Source organism: Cinclus cinclus, chromosome 4, assembly GCF_963662255.1.
Source record: "Cinclus cinclus chromosome 4, bCinCin1.1, whole genome shotgun sequence".
Lineage (NCBI taxonomy): Eukaryota > Metazoa > Chordata > Aves > Passeriformes > Cinclidae > Cinclus > Cinclus cinclus.
In genome coordinates, this window is record NC_085049.1 from 20,144,446 (window position 1) to 20,169,453 (window position 25,008).

A 25,008-nucleotide genomic window follows, 5' to 3' on the forward strand; every position below is an offset into this window, starting at 1 on the left:
AAAATGTCAAAAGCACTGAAGGTCTTGGCAAATATGAAACTGCAGCACAACCCACTCTGTGGGAACCTGCTGCCACAGTGACCAACAAACTGGGCTGACTGGTCTGCAAGTCTCAAAGTGTATCAAAACTGAGATTGCTCCTTCTGTTATTTGTTCCAGTTTCCTCTCTCCTCTGCTCATGTGCACAAAGTTTCTCGTTGCCCTTTCCTTAGACATCGCATGGCAGACTCTTGTCAGTTGTTACCCTGGGATGGCTGCAAGGCTTTGTGCATGGCAGCAGAGGCAGCAGAGGGTTTGATCCAGGGGATGGATAGCAGGGAGGTGGTGGTGGTGGTTGTCATGGTAACCTGAATCATCTGCTCATTTTGTATCAGTCTAATGAGGGTTTTGAGACGTTCCAGTGATGACTGAGTCCCTTTCTGCTGGGCCATCAGGCTGGTTTTTAGCTCTAAGCATTTCTGTCAAGTAAAGAGAAGGGGAGAGAGAAGGAAAGACTGAGAATACATTCAAAGTGGTGTCAAACATCTCTCCAAACATCCTTTGGTGCCTTGGGTGCACATTCTGCTCAAATGAAGTATGTTCTCCTTTGGGGAAAGCAAAACCACAGCTTAACAAATGGAGTAATCAGCAGTGCTGCACATATTGCAGCAGCTGTCTGAGGGAACAATATTCTTCCCAGGCAAATACATTTGGAGGATGTTTCCAACTCCAGCCCGTAGATAGCTTGGCTGAAACACCTTCTGCACTCCACAGAGATGCCTGGCATGGGAGTGTAATAGCTGTGTTATTGAAAGTACAGAAGGCACCACTCAGGTCTCTCACTCTTACCAAAGGACCCTGATAAATGCTCAGTGGGGGAACCTCACCAGGATGCATTTCGTATGTGCCACACATTTCAGGGAATAGGCACTGTGAAGATGCATTAATCTCACTGAACATGATATTAACATTTTTCCAGCAGAAAACCTTGCTCCAAGACAAAACTGTTACACCAGAGCACTCACAAGAAAGTTCTCATCTCTCAGGGTGACCAAACTGCATTGTATGAAATAAAAACTTCCATGCAAATGGACACAAGAGCAGAAGCTAAACAAAGGTATCCAAATCCTCCGTTTCTCCAAGAAGAGATGGGAAGAATCAGTAATATCCTTTCCCTTCCCAACCATGGACTGCTGCATCCAGCACCCCATTCTTCTGTGAGGGACAGACCTACACCCTGAGTTTGTCTGCCAGGTGAAAGGGGACAGTGGCCTCTAATACCTAAAACCTGTTTTCTTCCTCCCACTGAGCCCAGGATTCTGACCAAACTGATTACTTGTCTGCAGATTGCTCCTCTTTGGCAATGGTACAGACTGCCCTAGGGGTGGGGATTCTCCACAATCTCCCAGTTCCTGGGGAGCTGGGAAATGCTCACTTGAAAATCAACTTTTTTGGAAAGCAACTGTGTGGAGCTGCTTGGAGATTGGTTTAGAGAGACGAAATTTCAGATGAAAGATAAATTATGTTCTGTTTTTACCATTGCAGCTGAGGGGTGTATGAGAATGTTCTTTTTCATATAAATCTCTGTTAAAATGTCAGAATGAAATTGCTCTGTGCTGGGACACCTTTAATTTATTTTCTCCTTTCAAGTGGATCCATTTCCAATAAATATAATCATTGGCTCATATTACCATTTAAATAAGTGTTGGCCACTGAAATAACCCGATTCTTAATAACCCGGTAGAAATCTTACTGATTTTGACAGCCATGACACACACCTGATAGCTGACAGCTTTTCTTTCCAAATTCTTCAGCCCACTGCACTCTCCTACCTACTATATGCATATGTGGTTCCATTAGTGCTATACACATGGTCAGGGAATATACAGTGATGCCTTTTAATAAGCTATTGCTTTTCATTCCACTCTGTTTTACATGATAAACATTTTAACATGCCCCCTCTGAATAACTGCAATGGTAAAACAAGCAGTGACCAGTTACTCCTGCAGCTGCCACTTTGATTTTTTTTTCAAGGTGAGGAAGTGTCAAATATTTATTGAGGCCTCCATGCAAACCAAGTTACCTCTCAGGAGGGAGGTAGCCCCAGATAGTTCCTTCAGCCATGAAGGGTAGGAATTAGCCTTTGAATTAAGCCCATTAAGCCAGAGACTGCTCCTCAAAGCACAACATGTATGGAGGATAACTCCAGACAACACTGAGCTCTGAAATTAGTTTGGAGAGACAAAACAGTCCATGTCCAGTCATGGAGAGATGCTACAACATTCAGCAAAAATGGTTATTTCTACTTAATATCAAGAGGTTTGAGCTAATGGACAAGCAGCTACCACTGGAGGATATGCTTGTGACTGAACTTTTCACCTAGAGGATTGAAGTGCCTTGAAGTCATTGAGTAGCTCAGAGCAATGGATGCAACTACAAGGAAGGCAGCCATAGCTATTTGTGGAGTTTTGTGTGTGTTTTGGCATGGGAATTCAAGTGATTTCTCCTCCTCAGCCTGCCAAAGTGGCTTGCTTTTGTGCATAAAGAAAATGCACTTGCACTTCCTCAGAGAGAAACACATTCACACTTGAAAATCTATTGCTTGGTAGCTTGAATAATTTTCTAGACACAAAGTACCATTCTTCTGGTCTTAAATTCTTTATAAACATCTCTTCAGGAGACTCTGTGTCCCCATCAGGTGTCCTACCTTCACTGCACTGTTGAGAAGTCGATCTTTTTCTTCTAACTGTCTATGCTCACTCTTCAGCTCACTGCTTCTCTTTAATAACTTTCGCTTCTCTTCTTCCTTGACTGTGGAACAATAAGATTGAGGACGCAGAGGTTAAGAAAACGATGTACTGTGTGCTTGAGGACAGAAAGCAGAAGCAGGTATTTTGTATAGTGAGTTTAGGGTCTCATTAGCCTTTTGTCAGCAGGTACAGCCAAAGAAATCTGGAGTTTCTACTTGCAGGCATTTCTTCATTAAAACAGTGGTCAGGCATTGCAAGGGGCTGCCTAGGCAGGCAATGGAGTCCTCATCCCTGGAGGTGTCCATGGAACAGCTGGACATGGCATTCAGTGCTCTGGGCTGGTTGGCAAGGTGGGATCAATTACATGTTGGACTCAGTGAACCTGGAGGTCTTTTCCAACCTAAATGGTTCTGGAATTCTGTGCATGTGTCTATGTCAATGGTTAGCACACGGGAGGACAACCCAAAAGGTACAGTGCACCTTTAAGGTGAATTAAAATTCATCCTTAGACCACATGTGATCCTGGAGGTCTCCAAGAAAGAGGTAGGTGAATGGTATTTAGGAAGAGGCCAGGCCCTTGGAATGGCAATAGTTAGTGACCCTGGCAGAAAAGCAAAATTATAACTGTGCCAGACCTCCATAAATGTCCTTACAAATAAGATCTAATGCCCCAAACAGCCTATTGTAACAGTGCAACAGGGAATTAGAAAAGAATAATGCTCAATGCAAGCTGTCACACAGTATGTGACTCAAGTGGCTGCCACACTACACTGAAACAATTAGAAGCTGGTATTGCTGTGGTGTCTGGGACACTAGTCTGGCATTGTGCTATACATCCAATGACATGGATCTGCTTATCCTGTCTCTGCTTCACAGTGATTCTGCCTCAAAATCCTGTTTTCAGCACTGCTCCAGGGAAGGCACCACTTTGATGACAGCTTCTTCTCTAAGTTCCTGAGAGATCACTCTCAACTTCCTTACAGAGAGAAGATGGCAAAGGAGAAGATCAAGGGAAAGAGGAGAGAAAAAGTCTGCTCTCCCCAGTCACTTATGGCCCTATGACCTACACCATCAGACCTGGCAGCATTGTAATACTACTTTGATATTTCAGCTAAAGACTCAAATGGCAGGGCCTACCATGAACGGGGAATCACTTGTCAGTGACTGAGTTAATCCCTACCTGTTTTATGAGTAACATAGGAGTGAACAATAGCCAGAGTTCCAGTCCATGGCACATTGTCATCTTTCTTTAACACCTATAAGCCCAGGAAACAATAAATGGTTAGGATTCCAAAAAAACACACATTAATATTTGCTCCAGCCTTGCAGTTTGGTCAGGGTCTTGGTTCCTTGTCTCAGAATATAAAAGTGATCTTAAGGCTAAGCACAAGGAACTCTATGGCACAGAATCTACGCTTTAGTGACACTCTAATGTTTTAGTAATATTTTCTTACTTGTGCAATGAGCATTATTCACAGCAACTAGTCAGTTTAGCATATATCACATAACTGTGATAAACAGTTGTGTGTAACAAACATGATTTAAAGAAAAGGAAGTTTTCTCCTCACACCTTTCAGATCCACTGGTGAACAGTGTCTTCTTCTGATACTGCCTCCCTCATATCTAAGAACTACATTCTTTGTCTGGCTACATAGTGGTGGTGTTACTATAAAGAAAGGAGCTGAAGGCACAGTAGAGACATTTTAAGAGGACAATTCTTAGCGATTACAGGCAAGCTACAGAACTCCATGTATGTTTTAACTATAGGATGGTGAAAAACACCAGAAATCAATACCGCAAACTGCACTAAAAACCTCTCAGTACTTCTTTATCTAATGCAGTCCGCTGAACTACGACCATAGGTTAGATTTGTTTAGGAGTACACAAATTCGAGGTGTCTCCCATTTTCCCTTCTTGGTACATCATGTTCCATGTAGCTTACCTTCTGTTGGCACTTTGGGCAGACCCAGAGCCCTTTGGGTGCAGTTTTGAGGGGTGGGTCCAAGCAGTTGAGGTGATATGCTCTGGGACATGTGCCACAGGGCTGCAAGTTAACTCCACACTTGCAAGCAGTGCAGTGTTCATCGTGATGGATCTCATTCTGCAAGAGAAGGGTGCCCTGGGTAAAGTCAATCCATTGAGAACTTCTCTCTATACAGCATTCAAAGCCTCTACTGCAGCAGACAGGCTCCTTCAAACACGAAATCTAATTGTCAAAAGGACCCTGACAGACACAGAAGACAGAAATAATAGATATATGATAGCAACAAATACAAACAACAATTGAGCCAGAAGCAAGTTTCATAAATTGAAACAGAAACACAAAGTCCAACTAATCAAACACAGGAGAGAATTGACGAATATAGCCAGATTGTGATATAGGAATTATTTTCCTTTTTTCTTTGCCAGTGTGTTCCTACAACACATGAATCCCCATGCATGGCTCTGTCCTGGATCAGAATTAATGTGGGGATCACTTGTCCTTCATGCCCAAAGCAGACGGAAGCAAGCAAGAAAAGGGTTCTGGGGTTCTTCCCAGTTGCATGATTCATGCCCATTGCCTCAAAAGGCAGCTGGGGAAACAAGGAGGCTGGAGCACAGCCTTGGGCTATATACCCTCTTTTGTGAACTCCTCTGGCCTCTATCTCCCTGGCACTAATTGTTTTCTGCTCAGATTTGCTCTGACAGCCTTTCTCCAATAAGACTGATTAGGGCTTTGTCTGAAGCAATACGTAACATGAACTAAGACTCATCAACAAAGTTATAATGTTATGTAATAGATTGCTATGCTAATCTGGTGGCAATATAATTACTCTTTTTAATAAAGGAGACACTGATTTTGAAACTCTCATTGTTTCAAAACTTGTGAATCTTTACAAAAAATCAAAAATTTCCTACTGGCTTTGCAGGAAGTAGAATAGTAATTTTATATTTTTTTTAATTCCACAAGCATGTTTTCATTTTTAGGAATAGCGATTAAAAATTACTATTAAATTACTATTAGTAATTAAATTTCATGGAAGTTTTATGCAGGCTCGAATTCTAAACCAGTCCTGTCAAAAAATCACTCTCCAAAATATTACTCTTTATAAACTACGTGCTCAATGGATCCTAATTTTAACCACAATGTAAAGACATTTAATCTTTACAAACTAAAGTGATTACTCATTTTTCTTATAAAATTTTCATTTACCTCATAAATCTGCACTAGGAATTTCTCAATCAGTGGAATCAACAAAGGGACTAAACATGTCTTCCATATGAAAGTCCAAGAGTTCATCTCTTTGAAATTCTAGTCAAGGATTCAAAGATTTAGTTAAGTGGGAGAAGAGAATATTGCAGTTAGGTACCTCAAGAGTGACTACAATAATCAGAAGCAAGCACTGAATACACAGTGATGAGAAAGATACCTGCTAATACACCAACTTTGCCACACATACCTTCCAGAATGGATCTTCATTTGCTAGCATGTAAAAGAAGGACAGAAAACAGATTAGTGGAAAATACATTGCTGCAGCAGTAGCTAGTTCTATGCTTTGGGAGTAATTTTAATCAAGATGTGGCATGGGAGATCAGGACATTGCCAAAATCAATGCAGGCAAGAAAGAATATAACAGCAAGCAGTGGAATTAGCATTTGAGATTTAAAAATGTACATTGCAGGGATACCATGTCCAAAAGTCTGATGCTAAAATGTCATAGTATTTGAAATTTTCAGAAATTTTCATGCAGAACTCCTCTCTACGTGCCACTAGTCAAAAAGTCTTCCTAAAGCACTTCAGCATGCTGGGTGTTGAAAACTATGGCCCTGAACCAGCAATGTACTTAACATGGAGTATGAAATAGGTGGCTCCAACTAACAGTTAAACACAGAGTTAAATGTTGAGCTGATTCCTGGACAAAATCCTGTGGGATTCGTCCTGATAGTATCATTAACTCCTTCCCATCAAACCCAGAACACCAGTGACCTTTGGATGAATTGAGTCTGTAATGATTTTATTCACACCCTGATATGAACAAGAACCAGTAGAGCTATTTGGAAAGCAGCCCAAGCCTTCCATTAAAAAAAAATTAAAAAAAATTAAAATTGTGGAATTCAACACATTTTGGTCCAAAAATAAAAAGCCAGAAAAAATCAACAGTTTTATGGAAACTCCACAGTGTGTTGCAATTTTTGCTGCTGATTTAATAGAATCACAGAATATCCTAAGAAGGAAGGCACCCATCAGGACCATCGAGTCCAGCTCCTGGCCCTGCACAGACACCCCAACAATCCCACCCTCTTCATCCCTGAGAGCATTGTCCAAACATTCCTGGAGCTGTGGCAGCCTCAGGGCTGTGACCATTCCCTGGGGAGCCTGGGCAGTGCCCAAAACCCTGTGGGGCAAGATATCCAGCCTAATATGCCCCTGGAACAGGTCCAGCCGTTCACTTGGGTTCTTGCAAGGGGCTGGAGCACACTTTCCCAATGAAAAACACTTAATGGACAGGCTTTTATTTGGATTAAAGTGGAGACAACCAAACTGATATTTCTCTCCTGTCCTGCTTGAGGTCCCTCTGATCAGAGTGAGAATATAGCTGTTCCATTGTGATCCCTCATATCAGACCCACCTGAAGTCCCCTCCTGCTGTTACACAGTGGTTTTACACACTGATGTGTGCACAGGCATGAAGATGTACACATGCTGGCCTCACATACATGTGGGAATTGGAACTCAAGAATAAAGAAACAGCCTCACCTAACTTGGATCACAGCTTGTAAATCCCCATGTCCTCTGCTAACAGCACACAGTGCTGCCACTCCTGCACAGAGTGCAAGAACGGGGCAAACACTGAGTAAATCCAGAAGCATCCTTCTGATGCTGGCAGTTTATGGGCTTCCCTAACCCTGAGCTTGCATCTTCATTTTTATATTTAACAGCCTTTGATCGATTTTTTTTCTTCCATAGATTTCTCTACTTCTTCTAAGAATTGTAGTATATTTTGGCAATGAGTTCCATAAATAATCACAGACCTATAAAATGTGTAGATGCTACTTCATACCCAAAAATACACACACAAAGATCCACCACTGTATGACACCATGATTACTCAGGGGATATAAATGTTATTCAGATAAAAAGAGGCTTGATAATTGATGAATCTTTTGTACAAATGATACATGTCAGGGGATGTGACCTCATTTCAGATAAGACATTTTAGTATAAATGAATCCTGATTAATTAACATTTTGATCAAAATTTACAAAAATTGTCCTCTTCTGTATTTACAGAAATGACAGTTGTTTCCTGGACATCGTGGGGATTTTTTTCTAGTTTGTTTACTTGTCTTTTCAGCTCACTTTTGCTACAAAGTTTTAAACTTCTCAAAACATTTCCACTTCCCTCTTCTATTTGCTGAAAAAATAAACTGAGGACAATATTTTTAAAGGAGCATTTTGTAAGAGAAGGGGCTGGAGAACTTAATCACTGCAGAGCCAAGCAATCTGGGACAGCACCTGCCTTCTGTTTAGCACTTGCAAAACATCCAGGAAAACAGTGCTGGTGCCAAAAAAATCCTTGCAGAGGTGGGGAATTCTGCTATAAAGAAGTCCATCTCAACATTCTCAGAACATGCAGAACTCTAGCACATATTCTGGGAAAACCAAAGATACAGGACTCAAAGAGGAATTAATGATTAAGGAGAGAGGTTGCTGATTTCCAGGAAGCACCAAGACAGTTGCATCAGTAGAGCTCTGTCATTTGCCTACTTCCTTGCAAATAAAATGAGAAACATGTCATGAAAAGAAGGTCAGAGATATCAAACCCTAACTTAAACCCACCAAGGGGCTGGCAGCACAACTTACTAACAATGCCATTCTGTCCTGATTTCTCACATGTATTTAAATAGGAAAACCAAGTGCTATGATAAGACAAACAATAAATTACAATTTTAATTTTGAAGATAAAACTAAGCCAGGAATAATGTTCTTTCCAGTGGGGCTCACATGAGCCTGGCTTCCTGCTAAGAGGCATGTCATCATAGCTGTTTACTGTAATAACCTCTCCTGTCCTCTGAGACCAAACACATTACAGGCATATGGTAAGTAGGCCAAGTGTCTGTATCTGGCATGTGAAGTTTTGAAGGCAGAGAGAAGAACCACTCCCTTTCAGTCGGTGCTCCTGTGGTGCAGGAAGTCAAGGCAGAGGCAGAAAGGTGAATCTCAAGCATGAAACATGACACTTGAGAGGGCAATCAAGCAAACACTGAAAAACTGTCAGAACTTCATGTCTCAATTATAATTATCCCTGCAAATACTCCTGATACTGAAATAATATTTAACTTACAAAAAGGTGTTTCTTCCTTTACCTCTAATGCATCTCAGTAGAGAATAAGTTATAAAGGCAAAACAAGGGCAAGGACAGAATCAAATTTCTTTACTGGCTTTGTCTCCTTTTCTGAAATCCAAGTTTCTCACTTTCTTCCTTAGCACACTACATGGGTCTTGTCTGAAGAACTAAACTATACTCAACATTCTCTGTGTTTCACCTCACATGTCCCAACTCTTTGTCTTCTCTGTGTTGTACTTTTTTTCCTGAAATGTGCTTCTTCCCATGAGCTAATCATCAGCATCCCCAAAAGGCTCCTCTGAGTTGTTTATTCTTAAGGCATTTACTATTAAGTTTCAGATTTGAAGTTCTTATAAATACAAGACTGGAAGGCATCTTCAACATCATCAGGTCTAAATTTATGGCTCTACCTCTCAGAATCAGAAAAACTGTTTTTCAGCCCTTGTTATTGAAGCAAAAGTTGTGGGAAATATATAGTGCTTGACGATGGAGAGCAGTTTCTTAAAGCTGGTGGAAAGAGGCAAATGAAAAGTCCAAAATAGTAAGTATTTTTCAATATATATTTTTAAGTACTTGGGGTTGGCAACACTACTCTCACTGCATGGTGCTTAAAGTGCCAGAGATCAGATTTAACACTCATTGCAGAGGCTTTGGATCCACTTCTATACAACTGTGACCTTTAGCCTTATCCTACCATTGTTTTTGCAGGAAAACCATCTATTTTCACTCCATATTAAAAACCAGGGATATTTCACAATGTAATGTCCTATGGTATCCTAACAGTAACTCATATGAAATCCTATTATTACATTTTAACATGTCATTAGAATAGTAGTATAATAATTTAAAAATATGCTTACCTCTCGTTGAAAGGAACAAGGGGTTATTCAAATAATTTGATGCAAGACGTTTCCGCTACAAGAGAAAAGAAACCAGCCCACATGTCATTGCAAAGCGCTCTGGTTTTCTCTTACAATTCGGATTATCAATCTCCATGGGCTTACCTCATACCTAACCAGCTCTCCAAAAGCTATTTAGACTGACCACTGGCACAGTCAGACAAACAGTTGCATGATTTACCTTTCTAACAAGTTTTTCATAGAGCAGTTTATTGTGCATTAGATTTTATTAAGAATAGAGAAATACAAATTGTAAATGTTATTGGTGGGGTTGCAGGATAAATTGCATGGGCTGGCAAGAGGAAGACTACAGCAGAACTAACTCTGAGCCCAACAATGTCCATAAGGGAAAATCATTGCTGTGATTTTATATCTTTATTTGCATATATAGAAATGGTGATGGATTTCTCACTTGCAGGAAAATCTCTACTGTCTTTGTGACACCTGCCTACAGTTCAGAGGAGCATACTGCATTTGCAAGCAACGAGTGAGTGCCTTAGCAAAATATTTCCCTTTCAGAAGTGAATGTGCAGGACCTTGAAGAGCTGTCAGTGATCTCAATCTGCTGAGATCACCAAACTTACGGAGAGCACCTCAAACCTGTCTGAGATGTTTAACTCATCTAATGCAGCCCATGGCCAGCCTGTCTGATGGTACAAGCTGTGGTCAGTAGCAAGCCAGGCTTCATTAATAGTCTAGACAACCCCGAATTGTTGCTCTGAGCTACCCCAGTACTTGTAGGGGTAGCAGGACTGGAAACAGCACCATCTTCCTCCACTAGATGTTGCAAGATTCTGCTTGGAAGAAAATTAGAGGGGTTTTGCTACTAAATTATTTATTCTGTGGTGAACAAACTATTCTCTTATATCTGCCAGTCTGTTAATTAATAGATATTTGAATAGATGTTTCTTTCTTCAAAAAATAACCAGCTTGAAACAAGCCTTTTCTATTAAAAAAAAAGTCTACTGAGGGTAGGAAAATAAAACGATATCTCTTTTTTTTAAGAACAAAGCCTTGAAAAGCAAAAGCACATTATTCAAGTGAAGACATAAGACCATGATCACATCTTTGCGATCGAAGTTAGTATCAGAACTACAAATGCTGAGCTCCTGCCAATTTAAGGAGTGTTGGCAAATAAAAAGTCTAATCTATATGCAATTTCAATTTAAACAATCATGAATTAAAGATCATCCAGTAGACTAAATTGAATTGCACAAAAATGCCTGAAATGTCACAAATACCTCAACTCACTGATTAGCAAATCAGTCTGAGCAGCTAATTGATCAGAGAAAAACCATCTGCCTCCATTTTACTTGAATGGCATTCCCCATGGTCAGTAGTTAATGACAGTTCCTAATGAGGACACAGCTGATCAGCCACAGGAGTCTTTCACAGACATTTATTTCTCCATGCCATCCTTTATTTCAGCATATGCTTTTGAGAATAGATACGATGAGAAGTACAAACTAGGGATGTAGCAGGCCTTCTTCCACCTCTGCTCCAAGGTAATAGAGCTTGTCACAAACACCAATCTGGCTACAGCTATAAAAACTCTGAAAACTACTCTAAAAATACTCTGCAAGTATTTTAATAATCAGGACAAAAACATCTGAGGAGCTACAGATTTAATGCTAGGAAGGCTAAAGTTCCTACCGTGTTAAATACTGCACATATGGACATCAGTATTTGCACTGAAGAAAACAGTTGAGGAATTCTGAAGAATTTAAGTGCCCAGAGCTGCTCTGGAGTATAAAAATCTCCAATGCTTTCACAAAAAGAACAATCAAGCGACTCAGCAGTTTGACTGCAGCAGTGGGTTTCCTCTTAGCCTCATCTGCTATCTGTTTGCTATCTGCCAACCAAGACAGAAATCTTGAAATACTGGCATACCAGAAATTCTTCATCACTTATGCCTAAATAGAGAACAATCACTTTCCTTAGTCTTAGAGGACTCAGAACACAGAGGAGACTTGCTTAAACAGAGAGCTGGCTGCAACTGAGTTTCATGTCATTTCAGAAAGTTCAGCCAGTAAAATCAAACTGTGCTGAAATTTTAAAGGTGAGTTTTTAATTAGCTGAATAAATGCATATATGTTAATTTAGAAACAAAGAAAAAAAATCATAAGAAGTAAAGCCTATTTATATGCTACTTTTACATCAAGTTTTCAATCTGATATTATGCAGGACCAAATTCTGATGCTACTGTAATTGCAACGGTGTAAGAGTAACAGACAACAGAGATTATCCAGAGCATTTTACTTTTAATAATGCATTATTATATTTATTATGCAAACTTCTATACCCTTTGTAGACCACACTGATTCTTAAACCAACACACCCCACCCCTTTTATGAATGTCACTAATAAAAAAGCAAAGATCTCCATTTATTATTTGGCACAAGGTAAGAGAAATAGCAATGCACATTTGAACATAATGCAGCACTTCTGTTCTCCACTTATGATCTAAAGGGACTGGCTTTGTAGATAAAAGAGTAATTAGGTCCCACATTAATTTAGGCCTTTTGGCCTCTATTAAAACTAAGATGAAGTCTTGTTTGGACCAAGTAATATTCTGTAGTGAAAACCTGATGCTTAGCCACTGAGATATTTCTTTCTTTCTTTTCTACATCAGTATCTGTTTACAAGTATCTGTGGTTCTGCATTCATATATATTTTTGTAGTAAGAAACACTTAGACCTTTTATTGATATGAAATAGAACTCTGGTAAAAAAAGTGAATGATAAAGTACCTCTGTTTCCAAGAGTCCACTGTAGGTTGGATTTGCTGTGCTTCTTCTCTTTCTTTCCTGACGCTTGCTCTGGATTTCTGTAACCATGGAAAGGAACATGAAATGTGTATTTCTCATTCATCAGGGAAAAATATAGATATAACTTGTTAAACAAAATGATCTTATCCTCAGCCCCTTGAGCTTTGTGCTCTGTTTCAGTTTCTAAAGTATAATTGGGTTGCATCAGCATTGATATTTGCTGCAGTTCAAGGTTTAACATTAATAAGCTTTTCCTTGTAAAAAGCATTTTTCACAGGCATTTTTTTTTCTTCCTTCAAGGTAGACTTCTGCTGCCCTACAACAATTTTATCATGATCCCTTCAGACACATACTCAGCTAGCATCATCAGAGAAACTTCAAAATACTGTTGATGTCTGCTATTAACAGAAGGGAAGCATTTAAAGCAATTAAGCCTTTAGTTGATATCATATGAAAGCACAGAGAACCTTCTAAAATCAATTTACATTGCTTTTCCCTCATGGAAGCTAGAAAAAGCATAGTTGAAATGGCACAATTGGATTCAGTTCTAACCAGAGTGTGATGATTTATCCACCCAGAAGCATACAACTTCATAATCCTGAGCTTGCAAAATGTCATTATGAGTCATATATGTGTATATGTGTCACTGAAAACACCAGCAGACAGATGGGCTCTTTGGACTGCAGCCCACTTCTCCCTTCCACTAAACTTCCACAACTCCATTCCACTAAATGGTGACACCTACTGAAGGTGGCACATGCTGAGGACTGCATTTAGCAACCATGTGCACAATTTTGTAAACACAGAGAGATCACTCAGCCACAGAAATCTTTAGGTTTAATGCTACTTTGATCTGAGCCAGGATTCCATTTACATCATATGGAATTTCCTTTTCCAGCTCTTGACATCAGTTCAGAATGCTGAAATTATTACAAGCACGTCTTTTAGAGCTTATTACGTTGATTATAAACCCCAGACATACTTCAGCAAGGAGAGTCACAGCATCCATCCCATGATATGAAGTGTGTGCTCTATTACAAAATATTCCCTATGTGAGTATTGTAAAGTAAAGTTTAGACTCTGCTCAGAGGACTCCCTCTGCAGAGGGATCTTGTTAGTCTAAATTCCCCCATGGTGGTGATGCCTCTGTTCTGTTTTGCTCTATCTCAGAAGAAGAGGAACTGGCAGGAGCATGTTCTTCAGAGCAGATGCCCTGGAGCACACTCAACAGAAACTCAGGACACCACCTGATTATGCAGGAGGTCTGGTGTCTTTCCTCAATGTCTGAGCTAAAGAGGTCTATCTCAGAACACCTCTGCACCAGAAAATGGCCTTCAGGGTATTGAGCAAGACCTCCCATCTGTAACCCAGCAGTAAGATACAGCTGAGCTTTCAGAGTGTTTATGATACTTGGGAACTTGATCCCCAGCACTTAGTTCTGGTTTCCAGTACCCTTTTCACACTTTTCTGGTTTCCAACACCCAAGTGTTGATCATTCCCATATACCATTTCAAGCATTGCTACAGTACAGGGTGTAGGTATTTTTGGTCATGTCTTGAACACGGTGTCCCTAGAGACGAGGCCAACAATTTGTATGGGTTTTGTACTGGCCTACCTTCCAACGTATGGATTTAAAATCTTTCCTTCACAAAAGACTATTGGCTAAGCCACTGTTCTTGGAAGAGAGGGATGCATCAGAGGGAAACTAGATGGACAAGAAAAACAGTAGAGCAACTATAAGCTGGGTTTTCCTATGGCACAGAGACATGTCTCCTCTCATGTTCAGAAAGTGTGTTCTCCTAGAGCAGTTCAGATAGCACAGGCAGGCTGGCACAAGCTGTCACATGCTGCCATGTGACTCAAGGGGCTGCACAGAATCTCATCACCAAGAAATGTGTGATCTGGAGCTGCACTGAGATGTGAGACAAATGCCTTGGCTGTAAGCACTGTAGCATCATATTAACATCCTGCACGTTATGCAGATTCCAAAACACAGGATCTTGTCTGGGAGGCAGTTCTGTCCTGCTGTGAAAATGCTTCCTATGAAATGCTCATGTGTCTGTGCTGAAATTTTCATCCCAAAGCTCCCAGGCTCTTTGAAATCATCTAAAGGGAATTATACCTCAGCAGCAGGATGAGTGCTACATGCAGATCCAGTGGCCTGTCAAAGCCAGAGAAGAGAGATGTTGTTCTTGATGTCAGTGTCAGTCCTTACAAGGGAAATGCTCTCAAGGCCCAAAGATAACAGAGATGTCACAGCTGAGGAACCTTGGTGCAGCAATAAAACAGAGGAAGAGGCCCTCAACTGACTCTTTCCTTTGTTCTCAGCAGTGTGAGCTGGAGCTGAGGCTCTTGCAGCCAGGCTCAGGACCCTTATCAGTGAATTCAGGGCCTGCAGCATCTTAGCACTGCCATGGCAGTGCAGAGAAAAAAACTGGATTTAGGGCATGCTTGGTCTTCCAGAAGTGTTCACAGGGATACAAGAATTTTGACTTTCAATGGCCCAGAAAAAGAAACAAAGAATTCAATGCAGCAGAATTTTCTTTGTATGTAACTGGGCCAAGCATCTCTTAAAAGGACAGTGATGGATCTGTTGCTCTCTGCTCTTCTTGGTCCCAGGTTATAGAGGAAATTTCTTTGGCACGTGCTCTCATCAAGGAAACTGAAAATATCTGGTGGGGTCTGAATCATACATATGGCAGATACCAGGAATGCAGATTTGGAAGAGGCATTGCTGTGGTACAGACATAAGAGCTGGCTGGGAGGAAAAGTAATAGCACTGGGAATAGATGGAAATGAAGAAAGAGAGAGAGAAAGTAATGAATGGAAACAGCTCGAGATATGCAGCACCCTGTGCAGACATCTGGGAGGGAGAGCACTTTCTGTATGGAAACAAAAATACCATGCATCTATGTACATCTAGAGTGGTTCTGTCAATACTCACAAGTAGAAAGAGCAAAAGCATACACTGGTGTGTTATCTTTTGTTACTTGTTACATCTGCTATAAAAGTATTGTGTACTTTTCAGAACAGGGTGCAATAAAGTTCAATTAAATTTGTTTCAATTGATGATATAATAAATCTTTCAGTAATCTGGATGGACCAAGATATGCATTTTTAAAATGACCTGAACTAAAGGTCCTTCTTTTAAAGTTTTGCTTTCTACTTTTTTTTTTTTGCACAATTGTAATGCTAAAAGGTGTTCTAATAGCCTAGAGAAAAGATTCAGTATGTTACAACCATGTACTGTATCACAGAATTGAGCTATCTTATTCCTTAGCTTATCAATTAAAAAAATAGAAAGCAAACAGGAAAAATTAAACTGTAATACATTTGACAAAGATGAATGAAGATAGCTTTATGTTGGAGGCCAAACTCCAATGAGCTGCTGTCTTCACCAATAAGCACTTTGCATGGTCATTCTGTGAGGCCCATGATGGCAATATATCTTCAGGGAAAGCTACACCCTGCAGACTGTCAGTCAGTGAAAGCAGCTGTGTTCATTGACTGCCAAAGATACCTCACATTCAGGCTCTGCAGAACAGAGTTCTTTTCCCAGGCAGGGAATGCCCATGTGGAGGTTAGGTGAAAAGGTTTCTAGGCAGACAGAGAAATCCACATAGAAGTGGATTCAGCCCTCCACCAGAAAATTAATTAATAAAATTAAGAAAAACAGTAACACTGTGAATTAAATATACCAAATGAATAAGGTCTTAATGATCCAATCTGGATAGAGTTAAATTCAAAACATGTGAAACTGAGAAGTAATTAGAAGTTTTAAAATAAACTGAACTGTGTAATGACCACTACTTCCTGATAAATAGCAATGACTGGTAACTCTAAACATGACAGAGCAGTAAAATAATAACCTTTAGGATGTGGAAGCTATAAAGACATTTTTGACAGTTGTAATCACCAATTCTGATGAAGAAATACCCTTTCCATAGTAAATAGCTCTTGGTTGGAACCATTTATTTAATGTTAGTAGGAATATAAAAAGTGAATTTGTCTTCAAGAATTGATTCTGCATGGCAAGGCAAGTGTTGTAGCAGTCTGGTTTAAAATGTGCATCTCAATACTTAGTGTAGGATAGAGTAGAGCACTGCCTGGCATTTTGAACATAAGTAATAAATCCACACAAACAATTTATTAGTTCCAATAAAATCAAAGGGTATAGAATTATTCAAAATTAAGTCCACTCTGCTGTAAGCATAATTTGTACTTCTGCACAACATCAAAAGTTTTCATGTTTTCCTTAGACAAAGAAAACAAGAACCAGAATCATTTGTACTTTTTTGGATTATAAATCTTCTCCCCAAATTGTTGTAGCTTTTTGATTTCCATTTCAATCCATAATCATTAAGGGATTAAAAATTACGAAGCCTTAACATTTCTTTAAACTGCTTTGAAATTCTCAGTCACTGAGACATTAAATAATTTTCTAAAATGCAGATTTAAAGAGGAAAAACGCTTATATAATACTTAAAACCAAAGAACTGGAAATCTTAGTAAAAACAAATCGAGCTAAAAATGGTAGATACTTTGAGACAGCAAGGTAGCTAAGTGTGCTCCTAAGTCTAAAGAACATAAAACTTAAACTCAGTGCACTGGAAATTCCTAAGTATTTTGCTAACTATGGTCCATGGCATGTGTGGTAAATATCAACTGCCATTAACACTTTTTGTGATCAAGAATCACTGTCAGTTGACACAGATACCAGCTTTCTCTCCTTTTACTGGTGGAATCACACCAGCTTGTTGTAGCTGAGCTTGTAACTAAAACCAAATGGGGTGCAGATCTTTTCTTAAAAATATCTGCATCATCCCTGTCCATGAGAGCTATTCTGCCACCTCAACTTGTCTCACACCACTGGCAAACTTGCTAAACAAACTCCTTTTTTCCCCCCTCTCATCTATAATGTGCTGAGGCAAAGAAAGATACAAATGTGCTAACTTTTGCAAGCTATTTTTGGAAGGTTGGAGAAGGAAACTGAAAACTATGTGATACTGCATTTTGCTTATGTGCAATATTTGTTTGGAGTCATATTCAGGAGCCTAGAGGCTCTCAAACACTAGAGGCTCTCAAACACAGGATTAGATGTGATGTTTGTTAAGTTTTTGGCTAAGTGGGGAAAATGGAGGGAAGGAATTATTTTTGAGAAATAGTCTTAAGTAAGTAAAATCTTATTAAACAAATCCCAGATTTTCACCACTATTTTACACATTATTCTGTGGAACTCTAGAGATGCCAGACAATCCATTCAAAAACTGGAAGTCCATCTCACATGGGAGAGAGCAGAGGGCACTTGCTGCATGCCTGGGCAAACATCTTTGAACTTCACAGATCCATCAACCAGGTCAGTGGTGGTCAGAGCCTTTGCAGGCTTTTTGTTTTGCTGTTTCCTCCAGTTGTTAGCATCTTTTAAAGGACCATGATGACCAAATGAGTCCAAATACCAGCCTGTGTCGAGCATGCTGGTGGCTGGCTGTGAGGCCAGTTCTCATGCCCCTTGAGCTGTGCCATGGGGTAGGAGGCAGGGCTCAGCAAGTTCACCCATTACTGTGAGACTGAAAGGCAGAATTGTGCAAAGGTAACACTTCATCTGATTTTTCATGTTCATTTTTTTCAGTTTCCATGCCCTTCAAAGGATAGGAGAAGGAAAAACTGAGAGGTAATCTTGTCGACGTGTATATAAATATCTGCAAGTTGGAGTCAGAGCATGGACTGGGCTGTGCTCCATGGTGGTAACCAACAGGACAAGAGGCAACGTGCAGAAACTGATGCCCAGGACGTTCATCCTGAACATGAGGAAGAACTTCTTTTCCAAAAGGGTAACAGAACACTGAGCAGATTGCCCAGGGAGGATGTGGAATCTCCTTCTCTGGAGAGATTCAAGAGCCATCTCAACACAATCCTCAGTAATGTGCTCTGGCAGAGAAACCAACAGAAAATATTTCATTCAAAAGCTGAACTGCAAATCAACATATGCTGTCTTACCTTCCAAATGTTCTGTTGTAACCAGTCCTAGTGCTACCATGAAGGCAATTTTCTAAGGAAAAAATAAATGGGTAAGATTTTCTACTATAATAATCATGGTAAGAAAATAAATAAAATTAACATTGACAGAATAAACCCAGTAGAAGTCTCTTAGAAACTTATTATTTGAATGCATAGCAATGTAAAGAATTTTAACTGAAGATTCGCTTGAGATATGCCTGGTTCTCCTAGTATGACTATATAAACTCTAACAATTCAAAGATGTATGAAGTCAATGCTAAATGACTACTGATCTTACACAGCACATGACCAAAATTCAGTCAGTTCAATCAGTTCAATTTCACATTACTAGCTGGATTGTTACTCCATTCTTTGGTGAAGTAATTTTGTATTATTTTTATGATCGGGACATGGCACACTGCTTTTATTGGATATGAGTAAGCTGTATGAAGTGAAATATATATAAACTGTACAACACTAAACAAGACATCAGAAGCATATTGAAAGTTCCCTCCAATCAAAAAAAAAAAAAAAACCAGCCAGAAATTTCTCTTCCCAAGACATAAAAATAGCATCGTGTGCATGGATTGTGAAGATTTTTCCTCAATGGGAAGTGAACAAAAACCTCCCACTGACACTGGTGAACTCATTTTGCAGTGAGGAATCTGATTTAAAATATTACTCACAACTCTTCTAAACTATATATGCACAAAACATATCTACATACTGAAAAATATTCAGAACATGCTGATGCAGTGATAGGACAAGTATTAGAACAGATTTTAAATTTTCTGTCAGTGCTTTCTCACTGGAAAATTTTTCCTTGCAGAAAGGTTTTGCTAAAGTTTTTATTGTGTGTTTTTGATGAAAACTAAAATTACACTGTATTGTTCCAAGCCCAAGCTGAACTTAATGGTTTGGTTTTCAGCCACATTTGTGGTACTTGTAGGGCTTTGGAGGTCTCCTCTTTCTGCTGTGCTGAACAATCTTGTTGGATCAGGTTACCCAAGGGGCATTTTCATGTGGTTCAATTCCACAGGAGAGACAATCTGAGTATGAAACTCAAGCTCTTGGGAAATCCAAGCAAGCAATCCACAATCCAAGCCTGAGGAAGTTTACAAAACCATAGGAAGAGCCAATTATTATACCTCAATTAAAATGTTTTGATTCAGGTCCAACTAAAACACAGTGTTTGAGCAGTAGAAGGTCAAAACATTCTGTTTCATTCAAAGACTGTCAGGAGAACACATTTCAACACTTCCAAGTCAAAATTAGTCTGACCTTCTTGTTTTGTGAAAAGCCTTATGATTTGACATTTCATTTCAGTTCAGGATAAAATCAACTAGTAAGTCACCAATTTCCCTTGCAATGCAGACTTTCACTTAGTGAAAATGTGAAAGCAAAAACATTCTCATTTTGTAGATGAAAAGCTCTAACTATTGGGTGGGTTCATCAAAATCAGACGGTTAGGATTGGACGTCTCTACCACTCATGCATCTGTGAAAATACCTTTGTCAAACTAACATCCACGTAAGACAGGGATATTTCCTTTCCAAAACCTCAGGAGATTCCTACTCTCCAGGTAGATTATAAAATGGTGGTGTAGAATTTCCTCACTGGCAATTTAAATATATATTCTCACTGTATTTCTGCCTTCCATATCTGTGGTAATTACACACACGTGTTCATTTGCATGTCAGACCCTGATTTCAGTAATGCTCACTCCTCACATGGCTAACACCAGCCAGGCGCCTTGGGGGCCTCACACCAGAAGGAAAAGATGAGTATGTGATCCACTGTGCAGATCTGAGAAGAAAATCAGTGAACTGAGTAGGATTCACCTTAGCCCCATCAAAAAGTAAAGGTGGCAGGATACTTCTCAGCACTGTGATCAAAAGTAATAACAAAATTTAGGGAGAGAATCAGAAAGCTGGAATGGCTAATGTGTGTTTTCTCAATGCAGTGCAGAATTCCTGCTTTACCCCAACATGAAACTGTAGGGAAAGCACACATTTTCTGATGCTTCAACTGAAATTATTTGTGTACTGGAATGTCTGCTAAACAATTTCCTCTCTTCATGCTGAAATTATTTAAATATATATCTAACTAAATGTAATGACAACATACCTGCTTAAAATATGAAGAGCCATCACAAGTGGACTTGATAATTATCTCATGATTAAACACAGAAGTGTTAGCTTTTATAGGGACTTGAAAGATGGTTCCTTTTAAAAAATCCCAGTACAAGCCATATTCTTTTGAACAAGCATATTATATTAATAGCCTATTTGTTTTTAAGAGTTTTGCTATTTCACACCCCTGTAGATTATTGGATTCAACTCAAAATATGACTTCCACTGTGAAACTTTCCTTTCAAATATCACAGCGTCTATTTTTTCTCCTCTGTACAGGAAGCTGCAAAACCAAGACTTCATTTTCTCCAGATTTTCAACCCAGACTTAATATTCGCATTTAATTCACAATTGCCATGTGTCTCTCGTGCGTAGGAAGGATTAGAATGCCATTAACTAAATAACCAGCATTTATGGCAGTAATTTTTCTTTTAGATAAAAACATTTTAGAATGAAAATGTTGCCAGGTTGTTTGCTATTATGAATTTTTAAATGATCAAAACATTTTTGTTTTGAATGTTTGAAGAAACATTCTGTTTCTTTCTGTGTTGAACTTAGTCTCTTTAAGAAAAAAATAAAATACTAACCCATCTCCCTCACCCCCCTCAAACAAACTCCCCCCAAACAAATGAACAAAAAAAACCCCAAAAAACGATGTCCAGGGCATTTTCTCCCCAGAGGAGCAACTCCCTTTTGTAATTCCTCCATTTCTTTACAGAAGCCATCCTGGTGGGAGAAGGCCCATCACGGATCCATCATCACTGTTCTCCATCCCCAGCTCAGCAGAATGACCAAGCCAGGAGCTAAAGACAGTAATTATCTTCACTCTTCTCAATTTGTTCAGGTGCACTCAGTACCTGCATGTGAGAATCCTGGATACTGGTAAGTCTGGCTATTTCTAGTCAGCTTGTTCCAAATTGTCAGTGTAATTTGTTAAATCCCAGTCTCTCCCAGCTAAGTTCTACACAGAGATGTATTGGAGTTCCTGCCTCAGTTTTGTGCTTTGAAGATAAATAAAAGTGAGAAGTGTCTTGAGTGCCTATTTTCTTTTTAAAAATACCATGTTGTTTTTGCTTTAAATTTAATCATCTGCTGACAAACCATGAGTGCTTATAGAAACACACAACATGTCTCTCATGAAGCAAAACAAAGACTTTCATAAAAGCATTTAGTTTTGTAATTACATGTTCTATTTATGTCATTACATGTATTTATACTAATTATGATGTCAGTTCTAATTACACTAATTGCATAAATACATGATAATCAACTAAAGTTTACTTTCAAAGAACAAAAGAAATTCACTCTAGCCCTACCTATTTATGGCTGTGCAACAAATCTATGAGAAGAACAGTCATAGTTAAGGGCACAGTGTCAGCATTCTACCCAGAAAATTAAGGTTTTTGAGACCTCCAGTAGACAGGGTAGGAACAGTGTCTGTGGTTAGAAAAATTAGATATTCTAGTTAGCAATGTAATGAAAACCTTACATTTTTGAATCCCATACCATAAGTGTAGGCCCAGTCCAGTTGCTTCCTCATGCATCTCCTTGGAAGGCTTTTATTCATTATTTTTTCTATGGGCAAAAGTTACTGGTAAAGAAAAAATTATGTCTTTTCCTAGCATTCTGTTTCTAAGAAGGGCCTACTGGCCTTTCTGCCCATAAGGTGCTACAAAATAAATAAGTTTTTGGAAATACCTGCCTAAACAAAACAGGACTCTACAGTTTCATCATTCAGTGATAATGAAGATTCATGTAAGAGTCAGGTTTTAAACTTGGGAGGTCTCCTAAGCGTAGTTTTGCAGAGTTTCTACACAGAGCTGTGTAAAATATTTATCCTTAACACTGTTTAAGTATATGAACCTCTTACAATGGTAAAACAAATGACCACCAACATGCCTCAAGTAACATAGATTTGTATTATAATAATCCTCTTAAATCTACAACTCCAAGGATGCTTTTGTGCTACAGGTTTATTAGACTAGTGAGGTTCAAGATTTGACAGGAGCTGAGCATTTCCACAAAAGAAGTAGATTCAGTCTGTATAACTTCTCAAAATGCCCTAAAATTACACCCAATCTAATGTGAACATATCCAGTCAAAACCCAAAATGTCTGTTAGAGAGACCCCATTTCTACAAGGACTTGCAGTTTATATTTTTAGTTTAAATCAAAAGTATAATTCACAAAAGCAATTTAGTCTCATTACCTGCTTTCTACTCTCTTACTCAATTAAAAGGATTTTAATATATTTCAGACTAGAATCTGTGTACATGTGGAAAGATATGTACACAGCAAATGCAGGAAACTATTAATACAATCTAAAAATTGCAAGATTCATTACAAAGAAGATGTTAAAATTCAGCTTACAAAAGAAATGTTAATTCCACCACACACACAGCCTCTAATTCTGATGCTACATGTTTGGTACCATAAAAGAAAATATCTTAAGCTTGTATACACTTTTCACAAGAAATCCAGCTACAACCATGGGGTCCCTAGACTATTGAGACCTCTAGGTATTATGAGACCTCCAAGTCTAATATTTTGTGACAGTGGAAGGTCTGAATGGTGTAAACCAAATTTGTCAAGGCACTCACTGGCAGGGAGATTAACAGTTGGCAGAACCATGACCACAAATAAAGTAATCACATATGCACACATAAGAATGTTTATATTTGGCCCCAGTAACTTAACCATATTGTACCTCATTTATTAAAAATAAAAAATAAAATAAATCACCTCTGGATTTTCCTCCTTTTTCTTTTTGGTAGCAGGCAGTCCCTGAGCTGACTCTTCAGGAGGTTTCTTTGTCTCCACTTTACTTTCTGTCTGGGTTTGGACTTGAGGTTGAATAATGATAACCTAAAAGACAACGTACAAATAAGAGAATTCACTATATGAAACTGAATTTTTCTGCCTGAAACCTTTGAGTCCTCTTTCAAGGGCTAATTGATACCCTACAAGAAAGAAATGTAAGTCACAAGTCAAAAGCATAAAAAAACAGGATACCTAGGTTAAGGTCCTAAATCCATACTTACGTTTCTAAAAGTTCTTATTGGTGCATTATAAACCTGATGCAGCCTAAGTCCTTGATCAGTGCCTCTGAAAATTAGGACACTTTGTATTTAGAGAACTTGTGAAGGTGGCTGAGAAGCCATGCTTTGTGGAGCTAGTGATTTCAAGGTCTTTCCTTTGATTTTATTTTGTGTACAAGCAGAAGAGATTGGATTGCTAAACTTTCAAACCCAGTGTGATCTCAGTCATTCCTGTGTTATTTCAGAGTAAATACATGGGGATGGGAAAGAAGGTGCTCCTCATGCAACTGAGATCAGACTTCAGTCCTCAGCCTTTTTATGTTATAAGCAGTGGATGTCCAGTTTTCCTTAAACTAAATAAACTATATGTGTTTTAAATTAAAATTTGGTCTTGTTTTGAACCTATAAGAATTAGGACAGAGACCTCATTCACACATTTATGATAGTATATCCAACTGCTCATATTTGCATTACCACATAAAGATTTACACGAGGTAGGTCACCTTATCTAGAGGCTATTAAATCAAAAGAAATTAATTTCTGCCCACAGAACTACACATATGACTTCACACTTACAATCAAAAGGACTGTGGAAGCTTCAAAAGGACTTCCCAAGGACTATCATCTTCTGGATAAAGATTATTAGGTTTGAACACTCAGCATTTTCCATCTACTTCATTGTTAATTTTCAATCATTGTCATTTAAGTGTTAGATATATTATCTCAACACAGTCACTCTAGAAGATTTATGAGCATAAAAATGGATGGTTTTCTGAGCCAGCAGTCATTTTAAGTAAGAGAAAAATAATTTATTTCAAAGAAATGGGGAAGAGATGTCTGTTTTTATTTACCTCAAAAGCCATCCTACATCCTATGTATTTTTTAGCACTGTATGAGAACCTGTGCTGCCAAGAAGACCAAAAGTATCAGAATCCCAGTAGCAAATTACAGTGAATGTCTGCTGGGTACATTAGCAGCCTGTATGGAATCTGTCTCTAATATAAGAGTGGTGAAGTTCTTGCAGTCCAGTGCTGAAAAGCAGTACAAAGATGAAACAAGTAATTCATAGCTTGAATTTTTTCTTTCTACTGACTCTTAGTCAGTCATGAAACCCTGAGCT

General features: G+C 38.9%; 1 protein-coding gene across 1 annotated transcript in view; it reads right to left on the reverse strand.

Moving 5' to 3' along the window:
* Positions 1–233: 233 nt before the first annotated feature.
* The window catches only part of PHF21B (PHD finger protein 21B), a 157,771-nt gene continuing 132,996 nt past the window's right edge, over positions 234–25,008 (reverse strand). Inside the window, 9 exon segments of the mRNA XM_062490881.1 lie at positions 234–458; positions 2,687–2,790; positions 3,910–3,985; positions 4,672–4,830; positions 6,170–6,192; positions 9,917–9,971; positions 12,705–12,781; positions 18,720–18,771; positions 23,593–23,715. Of these exon segments, the coding sequence (XP_062346865.1) occupies positions 234–458; positions 2,687–2,790; positions 3,910–3,985; positions 4,672–4,830; positions 6,170–6,192; positions 9,917–9,971; positions 12,705–12,781; positions 18,720–18,771; positions 23,593–23,715 (894 nt within the window).